The sequence below is a fragment of the Lemur catta genome, chromosome 25 (genome assembly GCF_020740605.2).
Source record: "Lemur catta isolate mLemCat1 chromosome 25, mLemCat1.pri, whole genome shotgun sequence".
Classification (NCBI taxonomy): domain Eukaryota; kingdom Metazoa; phylum Chordata; class Mammalia; order Primates; family Lemuridae; genus Lemur; species Lemur catta.
In genome coordinates, this window is record NC_059152.1 from 4,069,883 (window position 1) to 4,096,652 (window position 26,770).

Here is a 26,770-nt window from a genome sequence, read left to right on the forward strand (position 1 = left end):
CAGGGAGCTGTGAGCCGGGGTGTGTTGCGTGCCCGTGTCGGGGCTGTGTGAACAGGACACTCAACTCAGGCCGGTCAGTGCCCTGTGTGATTCTTCTCCAGCAACATTCGGCTCATCAGGCTGAGAATCGGGGGTCCAGGTGGCAGCAGTGGTGGCCTTGCCAGGCCACTGTAACGGGGAAAGGGGCAGAGTGGAGGGTACCGAGAAGGAAACGATTTAATTATTGACCATGAATCTAGGCTGGGTGAGGAGGGAAATGGAGATCGGGAGGGAGGTGATGTCCGTGAGACAAATGCTGGATTTTAATGGATTTGGGATCCGGATAAGGTCCAAGCCTTGTTGCAGCGCAGGGTACTAGGGCGAGTTGGGAAGTTCATGGTTAGAGATGCTCGAGGTGGTTCAGAACGTTGCTAGCGGCGACAAGTCAAAGGTTTCAGTGTGTGGCTGGCGTGAGATGAAGAGACACTCACAGTGGCTCTCAGCTGAGGTCAGGACCCGCCCTGGGGGGTGCAGTGTGTGGAGACATGGGGACATTTGATGCTGTGATAACTGCAGAGAGAGCAATACGCTGGCAATTAGGGGCAGGGTGCAGAGATGCCACAGGACTCGTGATACGCAGGACCATCCAACAGAAATGACTGTCCCACCGCAAACACCAGTAGGGCCCCAGCTGAGAAGCACTGGGCTGGGGGGGAGATGGAGGGCAAACTCGCTGGCACAGAGCTGCTCGAGGGATGGTCGGGTTTCAGGGAAAGCAACATTGGAAAAAGTGGTCTCTTGGGGCATTTGCCTGTCAGACTGGGGGTCCCAGAAGGCACAGTGGTGGGATGCGATGAGGATGAACGGGGTGCTGGGCTGAGGGGGGTACGCACAGAGGAGCTGGGGAGGAGGGTCTGGGGATGGCCAGCCTAGGGGCTTGGGCCTTTGGTGACAACTCATAGGCATGGCCGCCTGAAGGATGAGGCCCTGGTGGTCTCTCACAGCAAGGAGAGGGCACGGGTGGGTGGGGAGGGGCTTCTCTGCAGGTCTGCCTCCTGCTCTCCTGGAGGACAGTCCTTCCCAGCCTGCCCCTCCCTGCCTGCATTGCCCCTGCTACCTGCGAGCAGGTGTGACTGTGGCATTGGCCCAAGGGCCCGAGTGCAAGAGGAAGCCCTGGTGGAGAGGGGCTGGCTGTGTTTCCTGCAGAGCAGATGGGATTCCTGGGTTTTAAAAATCTACCCTGCCTCATCCAACACAAACACAAAACAGCGTCGTCCCCTGAAGGTCAGAAAGCACTACGAAACATTTCTTATAAAAGTATTTTTTAATAAATCAATGTATTTCAATGTTGTAACATGATAGCCCAATGCTATATCAAGGTAGCAAAAGTGAAGATTCCTGGTATTTTTATATAAACACTATGAATGACAGTACACTTGCATTCAACTTCACAAGAAATTATCTTCAGGTCCATGAAGATTCTTTGACAGCTGTAACACCCTTCAAACAGCGAAGATGTGTGTTGAACGAGTAGACGAAGTCTAATGATGGAGTTGCACTCTGGAACCAGCCATACCGAAGAAAAGGGGCTACGATGGCAGTATGGCCAGCTTGCGGAACAAAAACCCCAGGTCTTGGAAACTTAGTCATTTAACGAAAATACAGCATACATCAAGATTACAGTCGCTTACAGAAATGGAGCCATAAGGAGAGACACAGATTAGAACCCTGAAGCAGTGAATGTGTTTCTACCCGTTTTGAGATGGAAAGAAGCCATGGAGCTAGAGTCCCGCAGCTGTCTGTCGCGTTGAATCTCCTCACACACACGATGCACCGACTGACTGAAACCGGAATTCCCTGCTCTGTACAAATGCTGGTGATGGGTAACGTGCACTATTGCTGTGAGTCGGAGCAATAGTCGGCTGGAGTTCAGGCATCAAGTGGAGGCTAAGATTGTGTACCACTGCCTTCCACAGTCCCGCAAGTCACACTTTCCAAAGCTGATGCTCCCTTGGAAGGGTTAAAAAACAAAACAAAAAACCAAAAAAACCCCCCAAACCCCAAGGGTGTTTAAAACAAACAGCAGAAACCAGAAGCTTCTGCCCCTCTAACACCATATTGCTGTCCAGCCCACCATGAGGATGTTTCACTTGGTTACAACAGACTCCGTCATATCACACGTATATAACCAGATTTTTGATACAGGATTTTTCTTAACAGAAATCAGGTTGAGAACAAGATTCTTTTCCTCCAAGGGCAAGTAAAAGCTGGTTAAATGCTAATGAAGTCTAGTCTCAATTTTGAACTGTAGAGAAGGCCTGACTTGAATGGGATTTTCTGAAGGAAGACATTTATTTCTCAACCTCAGGTATAATTAGATTGCAAAGAATCTCATGCCTAGAATTTTACCTGCCGACTGTTAGGATAATTGGCCTTATTTCTACTAGAACCCTTTACAGTATTTTTAAATTCTAAATGCTGCAGGTGAAAGTAAATACAACAAATTAGCAATAAAACCATCTGTGTGCTGAGCTGCTGGATTCTGATAGCACAGATGGGGATGTTCCCAGATATTCACCAAGAAGTGTCTGAGTAACGGCTACTCCTTTGTGTCAGTAGCCCAGGTTTAAATCATGTATATTTGAATGAATTAGAAAAAACTACAGTCCACATTAACTACATCAAACACTCTGCTAAGCTGGGTTTTGGTGACAGGACTCTTTCTAGCGAGAACATCTCCCTGCTAGAGCCTTAGTGTTTTGTCCTAAATCTCATTTTGAAATCTGAACCAAGTCAGCATTTCATAAAGTTCATAATATTCTTCTCTTCTGCCACGACTTTTAAAACAAGTGTTCTGCTCCCTAAAGAACTGGGAGAGACCTGTCAAGGCTTTCCTCTCTGCAAACAGGACAGTCAAAAGCATAAATCAGCTTAAGTGGCTTCACTGTCCTGAGGCCAATGCTTCTAACCCAAGCTTTATTTTCCCTATGAACAGGGTGTGCTTAAGTTGATACAATGAACAAAAATCAGCTTATAGAAAAGTCAAAAATGTAGTTTACTGAAAGATATGTACCTTCTCACAGAGCTTCTCGAGGGACGGTCGGGTTTCAGGTAAAGCAGAGAAGGAAAGAAACATTTGAAAAAGTGGCAAACGATCCCATCTAAAAGTTTAAATAAATGTAAATAACTTTAAAAACTAACAACATATGTATGAAGCTGCAGTCGCTGCCTTGGATACTTTATACACTGCATCCGTTATTCTGTGTAGGACATTCATTCTTAAGGCAGAAAAACTGAATGACGTGTAATGACTTGGTTCTTACATCCAAGGGTCACACAGCGTAGACCGGAACAGACAGTCCTTGCTAATGAGGATTTATCTGTGGTGACAGTTTCATTCTTAGAGTATGCTACAGAAGAGACATACATAGGACAACGTAAGATGAAATTTAAGACACAAATATAACAAGATGTCCACAAGACTAAGCATCCTACTATGAGGTGAAACGACTCCCATAAAAAATTAACAAGCTCTGATATGGTACATAAAAAGTATGAAATATCAAAGAATTACTTTTGGGGGGGGGGATGTGTTGCTTTAGACTCTGGTTTTCAAGGTCTAGTATAAAAAAGGCAGCCTGAATAGTTAAAAGCAGCTGAACGTCGACTCATCCTGCTGCTCGGAAGGCTACCACCGAGGGTATTCCCAACCACCAGCAGAGTCCTGTGCAGGGCGGAAATCGATGTGTGTTTAAAATAACCACGAAGCCCCTCCCCCAAAACATGTGCAAAAACACTTGTCAGTTACTAACAAGAATATCTTTAACAAAAACCATAATTGTAGAATGAGAGGCAGCAAAGCCGGAAGGACAGGAGAGCCCACCACCTGCCTACACGGACGGATCCTCGGGGTGAAACTGAGCGCCCCGTGGGAGCCGCGCCACTCGGGCGGCAGGACTGCGGGCGCTCTGCACCCCGGTGCCAACCACAGCAACGCAACAGACAGAAACCTAACAGACGATTCTGAAGCAGGTAAGGACGACTCGAACCGTGTGAGTACCTTGTTGTGTGCCTAGTATTTATGCCACAGCTCTGGCAATTGTCAGGAGTGTACAAAGATTACCTGCCTAATTGTCGAAGACATGAAGATGATTTTCTTTCACGGTGGCAGGAGTCCATGCAAGGTTTGTAAACGGCGATACAAAATACTGTAAACATAACTTAACAGAGCTTGTAGAAAACAGAAGAAGTAAATCCAAATTTACAAGTGGGTAAAAAAACAGAGGGCAGCTTCGTACAAAGTTCTCCCTCCTGCGCCAAGTGATTTTTTTGATTACAAATATAATCCTGAGCTGAAAAACTGGGATTTGGGGGAGAGCCATCTTTGCATACAAAATACCCAAAGGACGCTTACTGTTTACTTTTCCCTACTGACAGCCAGTGCCAGGGGCAGCTCCGACAGCGGGGCTTTGGAGGCGGTCACAGTTTGGTGTGGCGCCCGGGTCTGCCCGCGGCGGCGCTGGCCACAGGCGCGGACGCGGCGGCGTCCTCCGCCTCCTCCAGTTCGTCCTGCAGCTCCTGGCTGACGCTGGACTGCAGCGCGGCCGGCGTCAGCCACTCCTTCGGGAGGCAGCTCTGCAGGAAGGGGATGCAGGAGCTGAAGTAGGCCAGCCGGTTGATCCAGCGCGGAATCTCCTTCCCACAGAGAATCTAGGGAGGAGAGAGAGCTCCGTGTTAGGTACGAGGGGTCAAGGTTATCCGGTCCACTGCCAGGGAGGAGGGACGAGGCTGGGCAGAAAAGCGACCGCAGACGAGCCTTGGGTGCGGTCACTCCAAGCTCTGATAGCAGCCTGGGGTCCCCACTGTCGGCTCCGTTCCTTTCTTTCTGAAGAACCTTGTCAAACTTACTTTTTACGTCTGTAAAATCAAGCTAATCCCACTTGGCTCCTCTCTTTGATCCCTGCGACTGCTTTGAAACACGTGTGAAGGTGTCTTTGAACACGCAGAAGATGCTTGTTCATGCAAGATATTATTAGAGTAATAGAAGCTCCAGGCAGTTGAACAGTCAATCTCGGAGATCTTCCCTCTGTGAATTCTCCTTTCTCACGGGTTCTTTCCTACTTGCCTCCAGGCTCCGGCGCTCCCTTCTTCCCGGCCCTCATTTTACCCCTGTGCTTCTGGCCCTGACCCACTTGTTTGAAGGAGCTCACAGTGGTCCAGAAAGGCCTGGCTCCCTAACTCCCGTGCAGAGCAGGCCTGTCAGCGCAAGGCGTGGGACCTGGCCAAGCTGCAGCCTGAGACTCGAGTAGGGGTAGCAACGGGTGCCAGGAAGAACCTCTGCCCGCTTCCCATCCTCTACAGTCCTGAGGACTACCCGCGCCCCCCGCGCCAAAACATTTCAAATAGTAACAACCAAGCCTTTTATAATACTAATTTTACTCTTATTTTCTTTTCTGCCAACACCCCTGGGCTTAACTTGAGACCATGCCCTACTTACGTGTTTTTGCCTCTAGTTATGCCAGAGATAATGATCATGTGATCTGAAAGTGTCACCTTAGCTATTTACATATCTTAATGACTTTGGGAAGAGGTTTCAAAGCATCTTATGTCCAAAAACTAGCTCAAATTTAAGCTGGCACCTGTAATTATGCAATGTAACTTTTCTCCCCAAAGATTTAGCCCAACCATTAATGGTTACTGCATTTATTTTAAATACTGTATCTGTGTCTTAACTATAGGCATAGTGACATGGTCTTGAGGGAACGTAACACGTTCTGACCATTTTTGATTAACGAGCAGCTTTCCCTGTGCCCGGGAGTAGAGCAAGGGAGACAGGTACTTAAAAATATTTGAAGAATATGTACATGAAGTAGATCTGGGAGAAAGCTGAACAATGACCTTATGTGATACTATTCCCATCTGTCTACTCTTAAGCTACAATGGCAGAGGCAGATTAATAGGAAACTGGTTGAATAAATTATGGTATGTCCAACAAAAGGAAGACCAGTCAGCTGAGAAAAGAAATGAGGAATATCCCTATATTCTGCTACAGAATGAACGCCAGGAGGATAGACCATTAAGTGAAAAACGCAAAGTGGAGAAAGTGTGCATAGATGCTCCCAAGATGTAACAGTGGGATAGGCACAGAATAACAGTTATAGACATGCCCATTCCAACAGGAAGAAAATGGAAGGAAGGAGTTACTAGTCCCAAGTAATTCTGAAATCCAACTGGGCAAATTCCATTAGGTTTCAAGGCCTGGGAATAATCCTCTGTGGCCTTGGGGTCCGCCTTCTGGGCCTAGATTTCTATCCTTGGGAGTCATCCTTTTTTTCTCTAGCTTACTTCCTGCCTATGTAATTTTCAAAGTCCAACAGCCTTCTTTCATTTTTGTCCTCTCTTTCCATCCAAACTGGCATATATTTCTGCTAATACAACATTTTAAAAAACATGGGACTCAAGAACTATGCACGTCGTGGGACTGACTCCAATAGAAAAGAGGTTCCTCCACTGATCTTTCCTGGATCATCCTCTCTCTCTCCCTGGCTGAGAGCATCTATGAATCATATATTTAATCTCTTCAGCAACAGCAAAAGGTGTTCTAGTCATAGCCTTGGCTTTCTATAACATCCTTTCCTAATCGTGGAGGCTCCTAATTTCAGCATCCTTTGCAATCTGGAAAGGCTGAGACATTCCCAAATCCTTAATGTTAATTCCTTTTTTTGCTTAACAGTTCTCTCAATTTATCTTTCTCTCATTTTACCAAAAGCAGCAAGAAGAAAGCATGCTGCACCTTCTACGCTTTGCTTGGAAATCTCCTCGGCTAAATATTCAAGTTTATTGCTTACAAACTCTCTGTCACATGTATCTCTAGGACAGAATCCAGCTAAGCTTTCTGCCACTGGATAATGAGGATACCCCTTTGTCCAGTTTCCAATAACGTGTCCTTGTTCCTCTGAGCCCTGACAAGCACACCTTCAATATTCACATTTCTACTAACAGTCGATTCAAGTTTTCTATGAACCCCCTAAAACTTGCTCCAGCCTTTATCACCCACTTCCAAAGCCACTTCCACATGTGTAGGTTTTGTTACGGCAGCGCCCTGTTGCAGGTATTAGTACTTGTCCTGGCTCCCTGTGGCTGCTGTAACAAATTAACAGAAACTGTGGCTCAAAACACTACAAATTCGTTCTTAGTTCTAGAGGTCAGAGAACAAGAGCAGAGGGGAGTGGAAGGGAAGCTAGACTTCCATGAATACAGTTTGTGTTTTTTAGATTTGACTTTGGAATCACGGAAAGATTTTTTTAAGTATAAAGGGAAATTTAAACGAAAAAGCAATTTCTTCACAAAGAAAAAAAAGGAAACAAAGTAACTTAACTGTGTACTGAGTTGGTGGCATAACCACCAACCATGTGTGGGAAACACAGGAATTTGATTATGCATTAAGCCATACTCTAAAGAGAGAACTACAAAAAAACTTCGACTTTCCAGTAATTATATTGTTGGTGGTAGTGGTGACAATATTATTCCAGAGCTGTTCTAGGTATAGAGTAAAACAAATGAGTAATTATGCTGTTGTTTTTTAACTAGGGGTAGACAGGATATAGATGTACTATTAATGAAGTTATGTTAAAACCCTGCAGCCTGAATTTGTAGCAGAAACATTACTATGAACCTGTAAATATATATAAAAAGTCCTAACTCTACCTACTGGGTGTGTGTGTGGGGGGGGGGGGGACTCTAGAAATATATGGTAGAAATATATAGATGAACCTAGAATATCTTGTCTTACCAGAAAACAAAAAGGGTATATCAAAGATTATCAGGGGCCAGGTGTGGTGGCTCATGCCTGTAATCCTAGCACTCTGGGAGGCTGGCCCAGGAGTTTGAGGTTGTAGTGAGTTATGATGCCACTGCACTGTAGCCCAGGGTGACAGAGCGAGAACTTGTCTCAAAAAAAAAGAAAAAAAAAAAAGACAAATCAAAAGACTCAGGAGCCAGCCAGCTTGAAGAGGCTCCTATTGATCAAAGAAAGATGGGACAAGAATAGTATCTGAGACATATCAAATATTTTTACATCTGGGGAGGAGGGGAAATTTATGGTACTAGATTTTTCAAAAAAGGAAAAAAAAAAATTGGTTGCCTTTGGAGAATGCCAGGGAACTGTGTCGGGATGCCCAAGACCACCTCCAGGGTTGATTTGCTGAGAGGTCACAGGACCTGGTGTACAGCTGTATTCACACACATGATTTATCACAGTGAAAGGATGTAAAACAAAACTGGCACCAGGAAAAGGTGCCTGGGTAAAGTCTAGAGGAAATCAGGTTTCCAATCTAGTCTGAAAAGTGAGCTGAGTCTGTTTCCGAGGGACGTGACACCAGGGTATCGGGCTCACGCGTGTGGGTGCCGTGTGTGGGAGATGCAGGAGCTGCGGCCACCCCCTGCTGTCTCGCAGGCAGCCCTGTCGGTGTGACCACAGGCTCAGCAGCCTGTTACATTCAAAGTGCCCGCACAAGGCAAGCACAGGAAGTTTTTCTTTAGGAATCGGGTAAAGGGAGTACCAAAAAAGATTATCAGTCCTCACCCTCCTGTGAGACTGACCAGGTGCCAGGTTTTTTGTTGTTCTTGTTACAAAGTTAGTATGTCCCATTTAGCAATTGTAACTTCTTCACATTTTAAAAATTATCCCCATCTCTCATCCAGACCTTTTGTCTGGAAGAGAGGTATTAAAGAGGGACAAAAGTTTTCATAGGAAATATTTTCATAACCAGGAAGACATGTCATTTTAGGAATCAGTCGGAATGAAATCCTGAATTTTCAGAAAATTTCAAAATGGGTTTATAGGGCCACTTACAGCTTCCATCCTGATCATCTAGTCAGTGGCTTATAAAAGATCATCACAGGCCAGGAGCACTGGCTCACCCCTGTAAGCCCAATCCCAGCACTTTGGGAGACAAAGGCAGTAGGATCACTTGAGCTCAGGAGTTCAAGATCACCCTGGGCAACACAACAAGACCCTGTCTTTTTTTAAAAATCAGTCCATTTCTGGGAACAGCTGCATTTAGTAATCAAACTGCCCCACTGAGGTATGTATATATAGCAGTAGAAAGGTGGTGAAGGAGAGTAGGCTACCAATCCACTGCTGCAAACTGCAGCTGATCTGGGAAGCCCTAAGTCAACACCGTGAAACATCCCTGAGCGGGCTGAGATCTATCAGGGTTACAGTCCTGTGCTTTCCCCCAACTTGTAGCTTTTGTCAGTAACCAAAAGTAAGGGACGTAATCAGTCCCTTTATGAGAAATACAGAACTGATCAGCAGCTTGATCTCAGACGGAATCAAGTACCAGGGAAGAAGCCCTTTCCTGTGGACACCGGCAAGTAACCCCGACAGTTCGGTCAACACCCAGGTTTTTATGCTTTAGAGCCCACAGAATGGTGTCCTAACCCCGCACTGATCCCCAAGTAGAATCTTGTTCTCTGAGCCTGTTTCTGCTTTCAGCTGAACCCAGCTTATGCAGAGGCTGAAACTCTGTGGCAGACAAGGTCAGGTTTTAGCTTAAGAGCCAAGTCCAGACAATTAGGACCTGTGAATTCAGGATTCAAAAAAAAAAAAAAAAAGCCAGGGGCTTTTCTGCAGCAGCAGTGAAGCTGAGATGCTGAAGGGCCCGACAGCCAGCTTTCCAGTGACAAGCAAGGCTTTCCCAAGCCCTGAGACGCAGTCAAAAATATGCACATCAGGCTAGATAATCACCAGCCTCCAAGGGTCAGACAGCTGATTTTACAAGAGCTCACTAACAATCCAAAACTGCTTTAAATTTTTTTTAAAAGTATATTTCCATCTGAAGATTGCCTCTCTTTTTATGTTGCCTCCCTTTCCTCAGAGGCTCCGATGGGCAAAAATCACAATAAAAATCATTAGTTATGAGACTTATTTTGGTTTCAACACTCAAAGGATTTAAATTTCCATCTACCCTACGACAGCAAAAAGCAAGGAAGTTGTGTCCCACTAACAGTTTTTCTCTGCAGCATTGCCTGATTGAGATGATCTCTCTAGCATTTGCAAAATTACAAGCATAAAGCATTTTACATCAATTTCTATCACAGAACCATAGATGTAATAACTGTAAAATACAAGGCCATTAACCACCCCCCTACTTCCTGATTGCAGATGTATTCAAACCCTTTACAGTAAACTTAGCAAAAGGTTTGACATTACAGAGGCCTGGGGAGACCCTAGCTGGACTGGGGGTGAGGGGTGCCGGGGCAGGGGGTGGGTAAAGACAGACTGGAGTGTGCCCCTGCCCTTTTGTACTTTGCTCCAGCCCTGGGAAGGGATCCAACCTTTTTCCCTCTTACTTGGGAAGAGAGAGCAACACAATGTTTAGCATTGTTGGCCCAATCAAAGTTCATCTTTGGGAATTCTGGGGGCTTTTTTCTTCTCACTTGGAGGAGAGAACAAAAACCAAACCAGTTACCTGGGCTGAGCTGCTCTTTTGTCCCCTCCTCCCTGTAGCCTACATGGTGGCCAAAAGTAGCCAGGAGTCTAGTGTATCGGCTCTCCTGGAGTTGACTTTATCATTTTCAAGTTCCTTAAGTAATTTTTATCTCTCCCAACAGACAAAAAAGCTCAGCTGCTACTTCGTATTGTGGATGACTCCAGAGCCACCCGGCACCAACGGTTTGCCACACCCCCACCCCCTTCATCCTTTCTCTTCTCAGTCATTTTAGTCACAGAGGGGTGATGACTTGGTGATTTGCTAGGACTCAGGACCCAGCATCTAATCATATTCATGGCTATGACTTATAACGAAAAGGTATAAAATAAAATCAGAAAAGGGAAAATGTACTTGGGGTGAAATCAGTAGGAAACCAGGCACAAGCTCTAAGGATCTTCTCCCAGTAGAGTGACATAGGACATGCTCAATTCCTCCAGCAATGAACTGTGACATGTGTGAAATGTCTACCTGGGAAATTCATTACAGACGCAGTGCCCAAGGTTTTTACTGGGGGCTGGTCATGTAGGCGCCCTCTGCCAAAATTCCAGATTCCCGGAGGGATAGCAAGTGTTTAGCATAAACCAAATTATTTGTACAAACAGGTTAGGCATAGGGAGCCACTCTTACCAGGTCTAGGCATGGTGAGAACCTTCCCGAAGTCCAGGTTCCCAGATGCCAGGTTAGGGCCAAACTTACAAGCAGGCCTTTCTAAGGACAGAAGTCTCAGGCCTGCAATTTTAACTCTTTTCTGCACAGGAACCAACTCATTTTTTGAAAACTTGTAAGTAAAGAGAAAGAATCAAGCATCTATTCTGCCTTTTCTGTGGAGACTATACCTCACAGTAAGCAGCTGTATGAACTTTTCTATACTTGGATTCAGACTACTAGACAGTTATGACAAAGGCCGGGCGTGGTGGCTCAAGCCTGTAATCCTAGCACTCTGGGAGGCCGAGGCAGGAAGATCGCTTGAGCTCAGGAGTTTGAGACCAGCTTGAGCACGAGCGAGACCCCGTCTCTACTAAAAATAGAAAAATTAGCCGGTGTTGTGCTGAGCACCTGTACTCCCAGCTACCTGGGAAGCTCAGCAGAAGAGGACGCCTTGAGCCCAGGAGTTTGAGGTTGCAGTGAGCTGTGATGATGCCACTGCACTCTACCCTGGGCAACACAGTGAGACTTTTTTTTTTTTTTTTTTTTTTACAGTTATATGATAATTGGGGAAATTTTGAACTTGTATATTTGGATAGTATTAAGAAAGGAATGTTAACTTCTTTTAGGAGTGATATATTGTGGTTATGTGAAAAGAGAACCTATATTTTAGAGCTACAGAGTGAAACATTTATAACTGAAATTAAATGATATCTGGGATTTGTTTTAAAATAATCTGGGGATGGAGTGGCATTCTGGAGTGGGTGCTTTTATAGATGAAACAAGATTAGCCATGAGTTGAAAATTTTTAAATCTAAGTGAGAGGTGTATAGGGCTCATTATCCTATTCTCTATACTTTTATACATGTTTTAAATTACCCACTGACAATCCAGAGAGTTTCTTCTTCCTCTGGATGTGGTAAAATTATTGCAGCTATCTGAAAACCACAAAGGGATGTAGCCTGAGGGAAGAGCCAACATCCTAAAGGGTGGCAGCTTGGAGAAATGAAAAGACAAGAGCTCAGATACCTAATAAAACTCAGTTGAGACACTGACCATATTGACTCGAACCTGCCTTATCCTGGACTTCTTGTTTTGTGAAATAATATTTCCTCATTGTGTAAACCAATTGGAATCAGATTAGAATGGATCTAACCTGTAGAGTAGAGGTTGGCGAACTTTTCCTGTTAAGGGCCAAACTGTAAATATTTTGAGCTTTGCAGGCCATGGGTCTTTGTTGCAACTACTCAATGCTGCCAAGATAATAGGTAAACAAATGAGCATGGCTGTGCTCATCAAGAAAAACTTTGTGAATACGGAAATTTGAACTTTGCATAAGAAACATAAAGCTAAAAACCATCTTTAGCTTGCAGGCTGTATAAAAACAGATGGCAGGCTGTTGGTTCACAGGCCGTAGTAGTTTGCTAATCCCTGCTACAGAGGAAGCATCTGAACTGATAACACTATGTTAAATGATGATAATTCTTAGAGTTTTTGGAATAATGTTAACAGTATGTATATCAACAATTATAATTAGCAACTATTTTGTCTATCTACAACTGGTTAGATGACAGTCTCCAAACTACGTTGTCAAAGATGTAAAAGCACATTAGTTTTACTAAATTCCTTAGAGTGCCTAATATTAAATTTGTCTGCCTCCATTATATGGGGTGTTCTAAAATAGGTCCTTACATCCCTCACTACCCAGAATTCCAGTTTCAGCACCGCCACTAACAAGCTGGGGTGTCCTTGGCTGAGTCACTTCTGGGTCGCACAGTGTAACACTTCAGCACTCATAGGGGGGAAAGCATAAAAACACTGCATTAAAATATGGCCTCAGGAACATCTAGAACTGCTCTTCAGGCTTCCAACTGTAATAGTTTCAGGGTTAGACTAGGGCTCAGGTGGTGATATAGATGCTTAATAAAGTTATCTATTTATTTGGAAGAGGATAAATCAGAACCGGAAGAAGTAATGATAAAGTATAATTAACACTGGACTAAATCGAGTCAGGGTCTACTCTGAGTTCTCCATAACAATCTTTGATAAGTCATTTTCCTAATCAGGGCCTGTTTCCTTGTCTACGAAATGAGACTAGACATTGTCTAATATCTCTACCAGTTTTAACATTCTATGGGGGTTTCGAATGTATTCTCTACAAATATAATGTCTAGGATCAAGAAAGCTCAGAACCACCTTCCCTCTTCCCTGAAAATCGACTAGGTCACCTCTGTGATATGTCTGCACCCGCCAGACTAGTGGTGCTTCTCAAAGTTTTATGTTTGTATGAATCACCTGGGGATCTTGTTAAAATGACGTTTCTGATTCATCTGTGATAGAGCAGAGACGATGAATATCTCACAAATTCCTAAGCGATGCTGATGCTACTAGTCTATGAAATACACTTAGAGCAGCACAGTAACAGACCACCGCAGTCCTGCCTGAAAGCTATGCTGGAGAAGCCACGAGGGAAGAGAAAAGGGCTGGGCAGCTAAGCATTTATGCAGAGGTGCTTACTGCAATCGCAGCTCATTTTGTCGTGGTACCTTGATGCCACCACTGCAATCACCTGGTTAAGGAGTCAGAAAGTTGGGAAGTTGTTTTAAGTGCTAGTTAATTCTCTAGACCTTTTGTTGTAATCTTTTTGATATCTTCCTTCCACTTTCTTTTTATGGTTCTTTAGTTTCCATCTAGTTTTGATCTTCTGTTTGGAATCCAAGAATTGAAAAGGCAAATACGTCTGTGTGATATGTTAGCAGAATAAAATTTCAAGATCGAAGAGATGAACTACTTAAGAGGCAGAAAAAAAATTCAAGTTGGCAACTAAAATTTAGCAAAAGAGAAACTGCAGTGGCTAAGCAGCAGAGGTCCTCAGCATCTATTTTTTTTTTTAAGTGAAAGTTTTAGGCTGTAATACAGTAAGAGACGATTATTTGTACTCACTCTCTACCTACAGCAAAGTAATGAACAGAATTACTATTTAAAACTGTGCTAACTCTGAAGTTACCTACCAACTCTGGAAAGGTCATTCATTCAGGAGAAAGAAATACCGTATCACACTTTGCACAACACAAAAAGATCAGAAAAAAATGAATCAACATCGAAAAGACTGGGAAAACAAGTATACTAGTATATGTTATTTCAACAATTTTTAGGATAAAAATTTAATTTACCTCTGATAAAGCTGAAGAAAAGTGATTACAGTTCTTATGCATCAAGTGATAAGCATTGCCTTTATATTCTTTTCCCAGTTCTTCTACAATTTTTTCTATATCATCTTCTAGGAAGTCAGTGCTCCCTAAAACAACAGCTTCTCTTAAAAAACAAAAAGAAAAAAATAAGAAAAAAAAGGACATAACTGTGTGAGTTTCAGTTATTTATAAACAGCATGTTTAAAGACTTATTTCCAGGAATATTATGATTGGTGTAACAAAGCAAGGTTAATATAATAAGACAAAGAAAATTGACATACGACTAAGATCTTAATTTTAGTTTCAACTTTTCTGCAAACCCTTAAGTACATTACCTCTGAAAACTACAAATGCATAATAAGTTGTCTTTAAGAAACAATGTATGTTATTATATAAAAATGTACAAACAAATTTTCAAGTTATCTGCCACTAGGCTACAGTGAGATGAACTCTCAAACTTGATTAAGTTTTTTTAAAGAAAATTACCAAAAAACCCCCATTAACAAACAAACAAAAACTCCTACCTTGGAAATGCAATAGACAAGGGAAAGTGGAATTTTAGTCAAATATGAGTTAGGCATTCAAGAAAGGAGAAAACTATTAGAAAATCAATGGATTCAGGATGGCATTTTTATAGCACTCCTGTGTGTAAAAGTTTCAATTCAGTGATAAACTGAGACAACCATGAACTTGGTAGTGTTAAAATTATGTAGCCCTATACTGAATTTCAATGTTATAACCTAATTTCACTGTTTTTCACTTGGCAAGTTATCTACCATACGCCCAGAAGTTTCTTTAAAGCTTCTTGAAACTAAGATTCTAAATATCACTTTAAATACAAACCTTAATTAAAGAATGGAAATTTGATTAATATTCACATTTTCATTGCTTTTTACTACTCATAATGTTCCAGAGAACACTTATACCCGTACATTTTAGGTTTATCACTACATGTAATACATGTACCTCAACAATAGTTTCCAGGCTAATCAACTATTTAGTTATTTCAAGTTTATAAACAGTGTCCTTTTCATTGGGAAAATAAAGGGAGATTTTTATTTTATTTTATTTTTTTGAGACAAAGTCTTGCTCAGTTGCCCTGAGTAGAGTGCAGTGGTGTCGTCATCATAGCTCACTGCAACGTCAAACTCCTGGGCTCAAACAATCCTCCTGCCTCAGCCTCCCGCGCAGCCGGGGCTACATCCTGGGTAGCTGCCACAGCGCGCCTGTAGAGACGGGGTCTCGAACTCCTGAGCTCAAGCAACCTCCCGCCTCAGCCTCCCGGAGTGCGAGGATTACAGGCTGAGCCACCGCGCCCCACCTAAAGAGATTTTTAATAGTGACAGGTAGGTCACAATAAAACTTTCCTCCTCCTCCTTCCAAACAGGAGATTGAGGAAGAAGTCATTAGACGGGAAGCTTTCTAAGGCAGACCTGAGTGACACAAAGGTAAGAATGTTTTCAAAGTAGACGGCGTGACTTGCACGGGCCCTGAATGAAAGCAGCGGAAAGCTATTTCAGACACTTATCTGGCTGATTCTCATCTCTACACAACAACGGAAATAGATTTAATTTTAAAATAAAGTGTCAGCAACTAAAACAAAGGTAAAGAAACATTTTTAACTTCTTAGATTTTAATCTACAGAATGAATTCTGTATGCCTGGAAACAAGCTTTGGCACCTAAAACAGCGTAATAAAAATTATCCTCCCTACTTACTTAAATTTAAATGTTTCTCCTAGTTCAGAAGCATTTCCTGGGGAAATTTCAAATATTCCAGAAAAGGGGTAAGGATGGCCACCATAAGCAAATTCTGAAAAGAGAAAACTCATGATTTTTAGTATTTATCACATAAAATTTAACCAGAATGCTGAATTAGCTTTAATAAATGATGAGGATAATAATGAAACCATCTAAATATTTCTCAGTTTATAAAATGCTTTTCACAAACGTCTCATTTAGCTATTACTAGTATAGAACGGTCTTCAGAAAGGGCTGAAACTCAAATAACACTCAAATAATGGAAGACACTCAAAGGTGAATACAGTCTCTCTGCATATCCATCATGCCAAACTAAGGGGGTCAGTTCAGTGTTTAGATCACTTTAATTTAGAAAGTGACAAATTTCAAACTAATACATTACTGGAGAAAACTATCTAATAACCGAGTTTTCACAGTTTCTGGGATGAAGACTCTGGGTTTATCTTTGAGTAAGAGTGAAACATTACAAAAAACACACTGCCAAATTTTAACATATACACCACTACCTCCCCATCTGCACAATAAATCTTTTAGCTAGGAGGAACTATCTGTACTACAGTGACTTTTCATCCAGCTAAGACATAAACTCTTATCTAGAACAAAAATGGAGAATGGTTACAAATAAAAAATTTCTGGCTATAATTCTGCTATCTCACCTAGATATTTAAGTGGCTAAGTCTTAGTGGACATATTAATATTTAAAGAATCCAAACATGTATAAGTTATCACTTAAAATTTATTAAAAATAATCTTAAAGATGTTAGAACAAAACATGAGAAAGAACAAAGCAGATACTAAGTTTATTTTCAATTCAGACCTCAGAAAAAAGCAATAATGTAGTTGAGAAATAAAATGTTTAGCCTTCTATTTTGAAATTAAATTTTTATTTTTTAATGACAGAATTTTATAAAATATTGTAGATAATCAGGTTGGACAGGGGAGATTATATTTGGATTCTTAAGTTTCTCAATTATAGTAAGGAAAGTCATAGACCCATTTATTCTTTTATTTAAGAAGCCATGATTCACTTTCAGGAATATATTTGGTTTTAGCTTTTCTAAATTTATGTGGTCATGTTTTGAATCATGTTGTAATTATTACTAAATAATTTTATGAAGGGGAGCAATGATTAGGCAGATAACAGAACAGTGGACTGCATACAAGAACACCTGGGTTCAAGCCCTAGCTGTTAACTGTTAATGTTTTGACTTTCAGGTTTGGGCCTTGGTTTTCTTGATCTGAAAAATGGAGAAAATGCCACAAGCCCTTATCTACTTCACAGCATGGGCATGGGGGTCAAAACTTGATGGTACTTTAAAAACTGTAACACATCATGCAAATTCCAGTTAAAAAGGAACACACATGCAACTTTGGCAAAAGCCAAATCACCCAAGAAAGCAACCCCACAGACTATGATCCCACCCATAGCAATACTCTAAACAATGAAACTTTTAGCAAGAGCCCGCCCCCTCACTGTTTCTTGGGATTATTTGGTAGAAATGGAGCTTAAATGGCAGATCGATTATTTATTGTTTCCTCTGTGGGTCGAGCATTTTCTGTTTCTAAAATTTATTTTTTGTTCAAGGACAACCTTGAGTGAACTGCAATAATATATTCTAAGAGGTCACAAAGACCGCCCAGCTGAAGCAAATACATTTCTGCCATAGGGTGCGTTTACGACTCAAAACGATGTATTACCACAACGCTGATGAAACCAGCAACGTGACCTGCCTCATGCAGACCATTACTAGCTACAACTCGATCAGGAGTAGATTATATTGCAGCAAGAGTGGGAATCAGAACAAAGGAAAAAACTGTTGAAAGCACGCTTGGTTTGAGTGGCTCCTGACATGTTTATCATAATAAAGGGTAATAAAAATAACAAGCATGAAAAGGGCTGAGTTAATGACAAAGGCCATCATTCTTGAGCAAAAAGCTAGATGTCATCAACAGCAGGATTTTCTCAGCAATGTTTCTAGACTTCATAAACATATAGGTCTACAAAAACAAATTTATTACTGAAATTCCCTCAGGAAATTGGTATTTCAAGTTCGATACTCTATAGCACCAACCCCTTTTCCAACCAAAATGACTGTTTTTATCACGTTATTTTTCAAAGTATAAGGTTTCTTAGGAACTCCAATATATATTAGAGCAAAACAAATAGTCATGGAATAATAACATCAAAAGGAAAATATTTCTAAGACACAGTATTTAAAATAAAAGGTAACTCTAAATGAATGTGTACACTTGTATTTTGAGTATTTTTCCATTTTCCCAAAACACAGTATAAACAAATATGGGAGTTTTTTTTCTACTTTATGTAATGATATATTGAAGTGGTTTAAAAAAACACTAATTATTTTGCAACTCCTTTAAAGTACAAAATCTTCAGAAAGTATATTTAGACTGTGTGTACACGTACCTCTGCCATATACTTCAATTCCTGAATGAAAAACTCCAATTCCAATGGATGAGGTGTATTCGTTCATCCAGTACTAAGGGGAAAAAAAGAAAAGATTCAGAATACCTGGTCATTTACAACTCAACTCCACATTATAGGAAGTGACAACTCCCCAGATCTTTCACTAGATATGTAGGTTTTTCCAATCCTATTTCTTGGTATTTTCCCTGACAATTCTGAAACTCCCATGATAACGAGCCATTTGGTCCTACCTTAGCGCCTATGCTTGTGCCACATCCACCTGGAATGCCTTCCTGGGTTAAAATTAATGTCTCAATTTGAGTATAAAAGCACATTATCTATGGCTTAGAGTGTAAGCATTAAAATCAAAAGCCCGGTTGGTTTTTGGGAAAAAACATTTTATAAAAGCTCTCCTATTAGTGATTTTTTAAAAAAAATCACACACATAATGTATGCCTTCATATCTATTGTTCTTCTATGCTAAGCTTTTCCTTTCATTCTCTGGTGAGCTTGCTGAAGGCAGGGATATTGTATTCTTTTTCAATAAACATTTGTGGCATGCATCATCTGTCCTGATTCTGCCCGAAGTTTGACAATGATATTGGGGTGGGGAACCTGTGGCCTTCTGATTTCAAGATTGTTCTTTTTTAAGCATCAAAGGAGGCAAGAAAAGCTTCATCTTTCTCTGCTGCACCCCTTTTAATAAAAGGATTTGTTCTATAAAATTTGGATTCAGTCAAAAGGCTGCACTTAAAGACCTAGAAGGCCACACTAGGCCCCAAGACTGCAGGTTCCCCACGCCAAGAACATTCTCATTGTTAGCATGAAGAAAAACTTCTTAGAAAAGGCAATATCTGAACTGGGTTTTTAGAAATAAACGAAATTTCCCCAGATAGAAATCTGGGCCATAAGTGTGTGTAGGGGGTGGTGGTAGTGGGGAGAGAAAGGGCAGAAATGCCAGGAAGAGGGAAGAGGCTGTACATAGGCAGTATGATATGAAATTACAGGGAATGACTGTGAAAAGCACTGAAAGAGTAACGGCAGGGGGTTAAACCTAGGAGGTAAATGAGTTAAGAGCTCATTAAACACACATTTAGGTAACACTAAACAGGGTTACAAATCTATTCAATCCCCAGGTTAGAGGACAGATTTTCTTTAATTTTTTTCTAGATTTATTCAAGTCTTAACCTTGGCTCTGCACCCCTAGCCAGTTTCTGCCAGACCTGGGCACATTCTCATACACTGCTGGAGGAAGCATAAATAGACAAGTCAGTTTTTTTCCCCTAAAATGTACCTGGAAGAAAAATTAAGCAAAAATAGATATATGTATTTAAAATGTGTTGGCCAGGTGCAGTGGCTCACGCCTATAATCCCAGCACTTTGGGAGGCCAAGCTGGCAGGGTCACTTAAGGCCAGGAGTTCAAGACCAGCCTGGGTAACATAGCAAGACCCTGTCTCTACAAAAATTAAAAAATAAAAATGTGTTGACAACTTGATTACACATAAATTTTACATCTCTAAAAATCATATATACTAGAAGAAAATAAAAATATTTAAAATTGTAGATGGATAAAAAGCAAAAACCTAGAATTTATAGAGGAAAACATCAACAGATATTCAACATAAAAATGTACAACTTTTTAGTGTGTAAAACTACACAAACAAGATCAATCAAAAGATAAACAGCACAAGAAGAAAGACAATTCTAATAGATATGGCAAAAATTAGCATGAGAATGTAAGTATCCCTCTCCATCCAATCTTTTGAGTTCTTGATTTGGACAGCCAGAATTTGGATGGGCAAGTTAGGAAAGAGAAACGTCCTCTTTTATCTGAATCAGTTTGATTTTAGATGGAGAATAGTGAGATTACATACAGCAAGGATTCCTCAAAACCTTTACCCAAATCTATTTAATACCAAAGTTTGGAAAGCAAAGTTCAGACAAGTGAGTATATCTGTAAATAAAAGCTCCATTAAAAAACAAACAAACAAACAAACAAAACCAAAACCCCACAGACATGTGAGCAATTACAGAAGAAACTAATGGCCAGCAAACCTGGACTAAAAATCTCACTAGTAAATAGAAAATTACTAATTAAAACAATGAACAACCATTCTTTTTTTATCTATCAGATTGGCAAGTATTAAAAATATTGCTAATACTTGTTGCTGGCAAGGGTGTGAGGAAGACACTGCACAAGAGTAAATCAATGACAGTTACTTAACCATTTCACCCCCTGGAATATAATCCTCAGAAATACTTATACGTATGGGCAGAAGTTCTAGGGGCTCAGGCTTGCAACCAGTGGCAACTGAGCCCTCAACTTGTGGGATGTAGAACTATTAATATCTCCAGGTAGATGGCGGCAACTGACTGGCAGGACACCCAGTGGTGTTCGCTGCGGAACTGCTGGCTCACTTGGTGGCAGGGAGAGCCCTCCCCACCACATTTGGTCACAGAAGTCTTCTGTGTTGATGACTGTTGTGTGAGAGCAAAGGAAAAAAATGGTTTCAGTGTTTTCCACCAACACCTATATATTAGATGATACTGCATCAATTAAAAATTTCTTGGGTGTGATAATAGCACTGTGGTTAGTACTTGGGAAACATACACCAAAGTATTTAGAGATGAATTGCTGTTTGCGACTATGGAGAGAGAGAGAGGGAGAGAAGGGTGTTAAGACGAGAAACCAAATATGTCAACATGTTAACAACTGGTGAATCTAAGTGAAGGGTATGTAGATTGTACCCTTCTTTCAACTTTTTGGGGAAGGTTTTCTAATTTTCAAAATAAAAAGTTGAAGGAACTATGAATAGTCTAGTCCTTGGCTCCTTAGAACAGAAGAGATGCCTTTCCAAGTTTCTTGCTATCCTCCTTTCTCCCCCTTTTCAAGAAAAAGAGTAGAAAATACAAGGTATCATGCTAGTTTGCATAAAAATTCTGCTAGTCTTTCTCCAGTCAGTGGTTTCCTTGGCAGCCAACTTCTAGGATTTAAATTGCCTTTTCCAATTGAGAAATCCCATTGTTTATACAGTTGCAACCAATAATTTGGTCTGTATACTGCTGATTTTCTTAACAACGGCTCTAACACAGGCTTTTGTTCTGGATGCAGGAAGCTCTATTTTAAAGTGGCCTTTTCTCTTTTTATAGTGTAAGTTTCTCTTTCAAAACAGGGTATTTTCCAAAAAGATATATACATACTGGTTTGGCTGCAATAATCAAAAGGTTTTAAACTCCTAGTAAATTGAACATTTCCATTTAATAATGTTCAATATCACTTAATTTTAATAATCTTTTAGTTGAGCAGTAAATAGCCTTCCAAAAGTACTTTATAGTGAATTTCCATAACGGGAATCCAAATGTTTTATTAAAAAATGGGAAAGGCTTTCATGAAAAACAAAAATATATATACACACAACACAGACACACACACACACACACACAAATGGTGACTTCTGGCCAAAGTGTTAGGATGGGAATGCACTTGTTAGAGCAGGGATCCTGAACTCAGAAATCTTATTTTCTGCTTTTTCACAAGTGAAAATAATTTCTTCTACGCTTAGGGATTCTGTGCTTGAGAACTCCTATGTGTTGCCTGGATACAACTTAAAGCTGAAATTTCCTTGCATTCAAGACTTTTTACATTCTAAAAAATAAAAGGGTATGTTTTGACATATTTTGTAAAGGAGAATTATCTGTAAAATGAGAGAAACTTCAAAACGAGAGAAATGTACCATCCAAAAATTTGTTCAGTACTCTGGAATTCACTATAATGAGATCTGGCCTGAATAAAGTTTCTACAGAATTGCTGAGACAGTGCAATGAAAAATGAATACCTGATAGCTTTGCAAGTGGTAGTGTCACCTCCATTCTCAGAAAGTTGAATAATCAGGTCAAGTATTTTTGCTCAAGGTTATAGGAAGCCCACAAGCTGCTAGGAAAAGATTTTTTAACCTAGAGATAACTCCTTTGGACAGTATTAAACAGTGTAAGTCCACCCCCATTCCTAACTTTTTTTTTTTTTCCTTCAATATTCTGTCCCAGCTAGAAATTAATGTTGATGTTGCTTATTCACTGTTAGCAATAATAATGAAGGAATCAGTAGTTCTTTGCTTTTCCTGTTTTATTGTATTTTCTATCCCTAGAAAGGCCCGCAAGTTGAAGAGTTAATTTCTTTGTGAGATAAAAGTAACTTTATTTACTGGTTAGAAATCTACAAAGAGACATCTCTACCGACCTTATATAGAAATAAAAAGGATTATAAAGAAGACTAAGAACAACCGTATGCCAACAAATTATAACTGAGATGAAATGGCCAAATTCCTGGAAAGACACAAACTAGCCAAACTGACTCAAAAAGAAACAGAAAATCTGCAATAGACCTCTAAGGAGAAAAAATAATGAATTCATCATTTTAAAACTACCCACAGGGAAAAGCCCAGGACCAGATGACTTCACTGGTGAATAAATTAAATAAGAATCAATAACAATTCTTCAGAAACTCTTCCAAAACACAGAAGAAAACACTTTCCAACTTATTCTGTGAGGCCACAAAAATATCTGATACCAAAAGACATCACAAGAAAACACAGACAAATATCTCTTATGAATAGAATAAAAAATCCTCAGCAAAACACTAGCAAATCAAGTCCAGCAACATATAAAAAATATTATATGCTATGACCAAGTGGGATTAATTCCAAAAATGGATGGTGGGCTTAATATATGTATATGTGTGTCAGTTAATGTAATATGCCAGATCAATAGAATAAAGGACAAAATCCACATGATCATCTCAATAGACACAGAAAAGCATGTAACACAATCCAACACCCTTTCATGATTAAAAAAACAAACAAGCAAACAAAAACCAACAAAAACCAACAAAACACCTCAAGGAAACTACCCTAACCTGATAAAAAGGCATCTCTGAGAAACCCCACAGCTAATAACATATTTAATGGTGAAAGACTGAACACTTTCCCTTTAAGATCAGGAGTAAAATACTAATGTTTGCTCTTGCCACTTCCATTAAACACTGCTGGAGATTCTAGCTAGCGAAATTAAAGAAGAAAAAATTAAAAGCGTCCAGATGGAAAAAAAGAAATAAAATTATCTCTGTCTACAGATGACATTATCTTGTATACAGAAAAATCAAAGAATTCATTAAAAAATTATTAAAACTAATAAACAAGTATATATGCAGGGTATAAGATCAATATACAAAAATGTTTCTGTACATTAGCAATAAACAAAAAATGAAATTAAGAAGATCCATTTATAATTGCACCAAAAAATAAACTTAGGGATAAATTTAAGAAGTTTCTAACTTGTATCTGAAAACTACAAACAGTATATATAGAAAGAAATTAAAGACCTAAATAAGTGGAAAGACAGTCTATGCTCATGGACTGGAAGACTTAATATTGTTAAGATGGTAATACTCCCCAAATTAACCTATAAGATTCACTGCAATCCTTATCAAAATTCCAGCTTTTTTTAAAAACAGAAATTGACAAACTAATCCTAAAATTCATATGGAAATTCGAGGGACCCAGAATAGCCAAAACAATCTTGAAAAAGTTAGAAGACCGAGAATTCCTGATTCCAAAATTTAGCACAGAGCTACAGTAATCAAGACAGTATGTTGTTAGCATAAGGGCAGGCATACAGATAAATGGATTAAAATTCAGAGTTCAGAAATAAATCCTTACATTTTTGGTCAACTGATCTTCAATAAGGGTGCTAAGACAATTCAACGGGGGGAAAGAATAATCTTTTCAACAAATGGAACTGAGACAACCGGACATCCACATACAAATGAAGCTTGATTCCTACTTCATACCGCACATAAAAATTAACTCAAATGGCTCAAAGGCCTAAATGCAAGAGCTTAAACTATAAAACTCTTAGAAGAAAACATGAGGATATTTTCATGATCTTGGATTAGACAATGGTTTCCTAGATATGACACCAAAAGCAAAGCACAAACAGCAAAAAGTAGATAGACTGGATGTGAACAAAATTTAAAACTTTTGTGCTTCAAAGGACACTATTTAAAGAAAGGTAAAAGGCAACCCACAAACTGGGAGAAGACATTGGCAAGTCATGTATATGATAAGGGACTTATATGTAGAATATATAAAGAACTCTCAGAACTCAAGAACAAGACAAATAATTCAATTACAATTGGGCAAAGGATCTTAAGTAAGCATTTCTTCAAAGGGATACAAACCAAAACCACCATTACGTATCACTTCACATTTTCTCAGTTGACTATAATCAAAAAGATATAATAAGTGTTATTAGCAAGGATGTGGAGGAATTAGAACCCTCATACATTACTGGCAGGAATGTAACACCGTACAGACGCTTTGAAAACAATGTGGCAGTTCCTCAAAATGTTAAACCTAAAGTTACCACATGACCTAGCAATTTCATTCCTCAGCATATACCCAAGAAAAATGAAAATATACAGCCACACAAAAACTTGCAATCAATGTTCATAGCAGCATTACTTATAATAGCAAAAACAGAAACAACCTCCATGTCCACTGACTAATGAATAAAATCTGGTATTATCCATACATGCAATATTATTTCTCAAAAAAAAAAAGAAAAAGGAATGTGGTATTGATGCATGCTACAACATGAATGAACTTTTTGAAAACCTTATACTAGGTCAAAGAAGCCAATAACAAAGACCATATTGCATGATTCCATTTAAATGAAATGCCCAGAATAGGTAAATCTATACAGACAGAAAGTAGATTAGTGGTTACCTATGACTGGGAAGTTTGGCAGGATATGGAAAGTGACTGCTAATGGGCATAGGGTTTCTTTCTGGGGTGATAAAAATTTTCTAAAATTGCTTGTAGTGATTATGGCTCCACAACTCTGTGAGTATACTAAAATCCATTGAACTGTATATTTTAAATAGATGAATTGTATGGTATATGAACTATTCCTCAATAAAGCTGTTAATAAAAAAAAGAACATTAAGAATAGGAGTAGGGCCGGGCGCCGTGGCTCACGCCTGTGATCCTAGCACTCCGGGAGTCCCAGGTGGGAGGATCACTTGAGGTCAGGAGTTCAAGACCACCCTGACCAAGAGTAAGACCCATCTCAACTAAAAATAGAAAAAAAAACTAGCTGGTTGTGGTGGTGCGGGCCATAGTCCCAGCTACTCGGAAGGCTAAGGCAGGAGGATCGTTTGCGCTGGGGAGTTTGAGGCTGTATGAGCTATGATGATGCCACTGCTGACTAACCTGAGAGACAGAGGACTCTGTCTCAAAAAATAAAAAAAAAAATAAACAACTGCCATGAGAAACAAAACTACTCTGGGGGAAAAAAAAAACCAACACAAAAGAAAGGAAAAAAAAAAAGCAATAGAAGTAAAAGATCTACTAACTCATACCAAGTGGCACAAGAGTATATTATTTTATAGTTGGCAAACCTAAACAAAAACAATTCCATATATATCTTGAGATCTCAAGGATAAATTTTCCTTCAGATACAAAACATACTTTGTTCCTTAAAAATGAAAAAAAAAAAAAAAAAAAAGGAATTTGGCAGTATAACAAAGTTTTCCATTTGTTAGCAAAATGAGAACCAAGAAACTCATGAAAAAAAACTTTCCATTTCCTTGTGCTTACTATGAGGTGTGGTCCAATATAAACTTTACCATGAGTGAAATATATAGATTATGGGAGTGGGGCTCTCAATAAAAAAAAAAGTGAAAGGGAAAATACTAGCCACCCTAAAACATTTTCTAACAACAACAAAAGATGGTCCAATTAGTTTCTTGAACTCACTATCTCTAATCAAACCTTTAAATAGGTTACTTCTTAAATTACAGACTGCATTCCTAATTCCAGCCAGCTGTCTTCTAAAAACATCTGCTTTTAGTCACAAGGAAAACAGGATATAAAAAAGTAATACATCAACAACAGCAGAAAAAAACAATTCTAAATATATACTCTGGTCAGCCACCTCTTCACATTTCTGAAGAAATTTTTAGAATTCACATTATAAAGTGAGTAAATTAGGTGGTTTTTTTTTTTTTGATGTGACTTTTTTCCTAAATAGAATGAGAACATAAGAGGGTAAGACGTTCCAAAAGAGTTGGTCTGAGAAAGAGATGCCCTTCAAATGTCTCTTCTCCTGTCAGAGATTCCTAGCTCTGTTACTAGAGAACACGCCTGGAAGGCTCAATCTTCAACAACCAGGCAGGCTGCCTGTGGAAGACACGGTTTAATTCAAGGGCAGGATGCC

The 26,770-nt window shown here is 39.9% G+C and overlaps 1 protein-coding gene across 2 annotated transcripts in view; it reads right to left on the reverse strand.

The window, feature by feature from the left end:
• Nucleotides 1-1,284: 1,284 nt before the first annotated feature.
• Nucleotides 1,285-26,770, reverse strand: part of DESI2 (desumoylating isopeptidase 2) — a 46,371-nt gene continuing 20,885 nt past the window's right edge. For both annotated transcript variants that reach the window (XM_045537202.1, XM_045537203.1), the window contains exons 2-5: nucleotides 18,496-18,568; nucleotides 16,029-16,122; nucleotides 14,294-14,435; nucleotides 1,285-4,689 (exon numbers count right to left, since the gene is read on the reverse strand). In XM_045537202.1, the coding sequence (XP_045393158.1) occupies nucleotides 4,459-4,689; nucleotides 14,294-14,435; nucleotides 16,029-16,122; nucleotides 18,496-18,568 (540 nt within the window). In that variant the 3' untranslated portion in view covers nucleotides 1,285-4,458. The remainder of the gene's footprint in view (nucleotides 4,690-14,293; nucleotides 14,436-16,028; nucleotides 16,123-18,495; nucleotides 18,569-26,770) is intronic.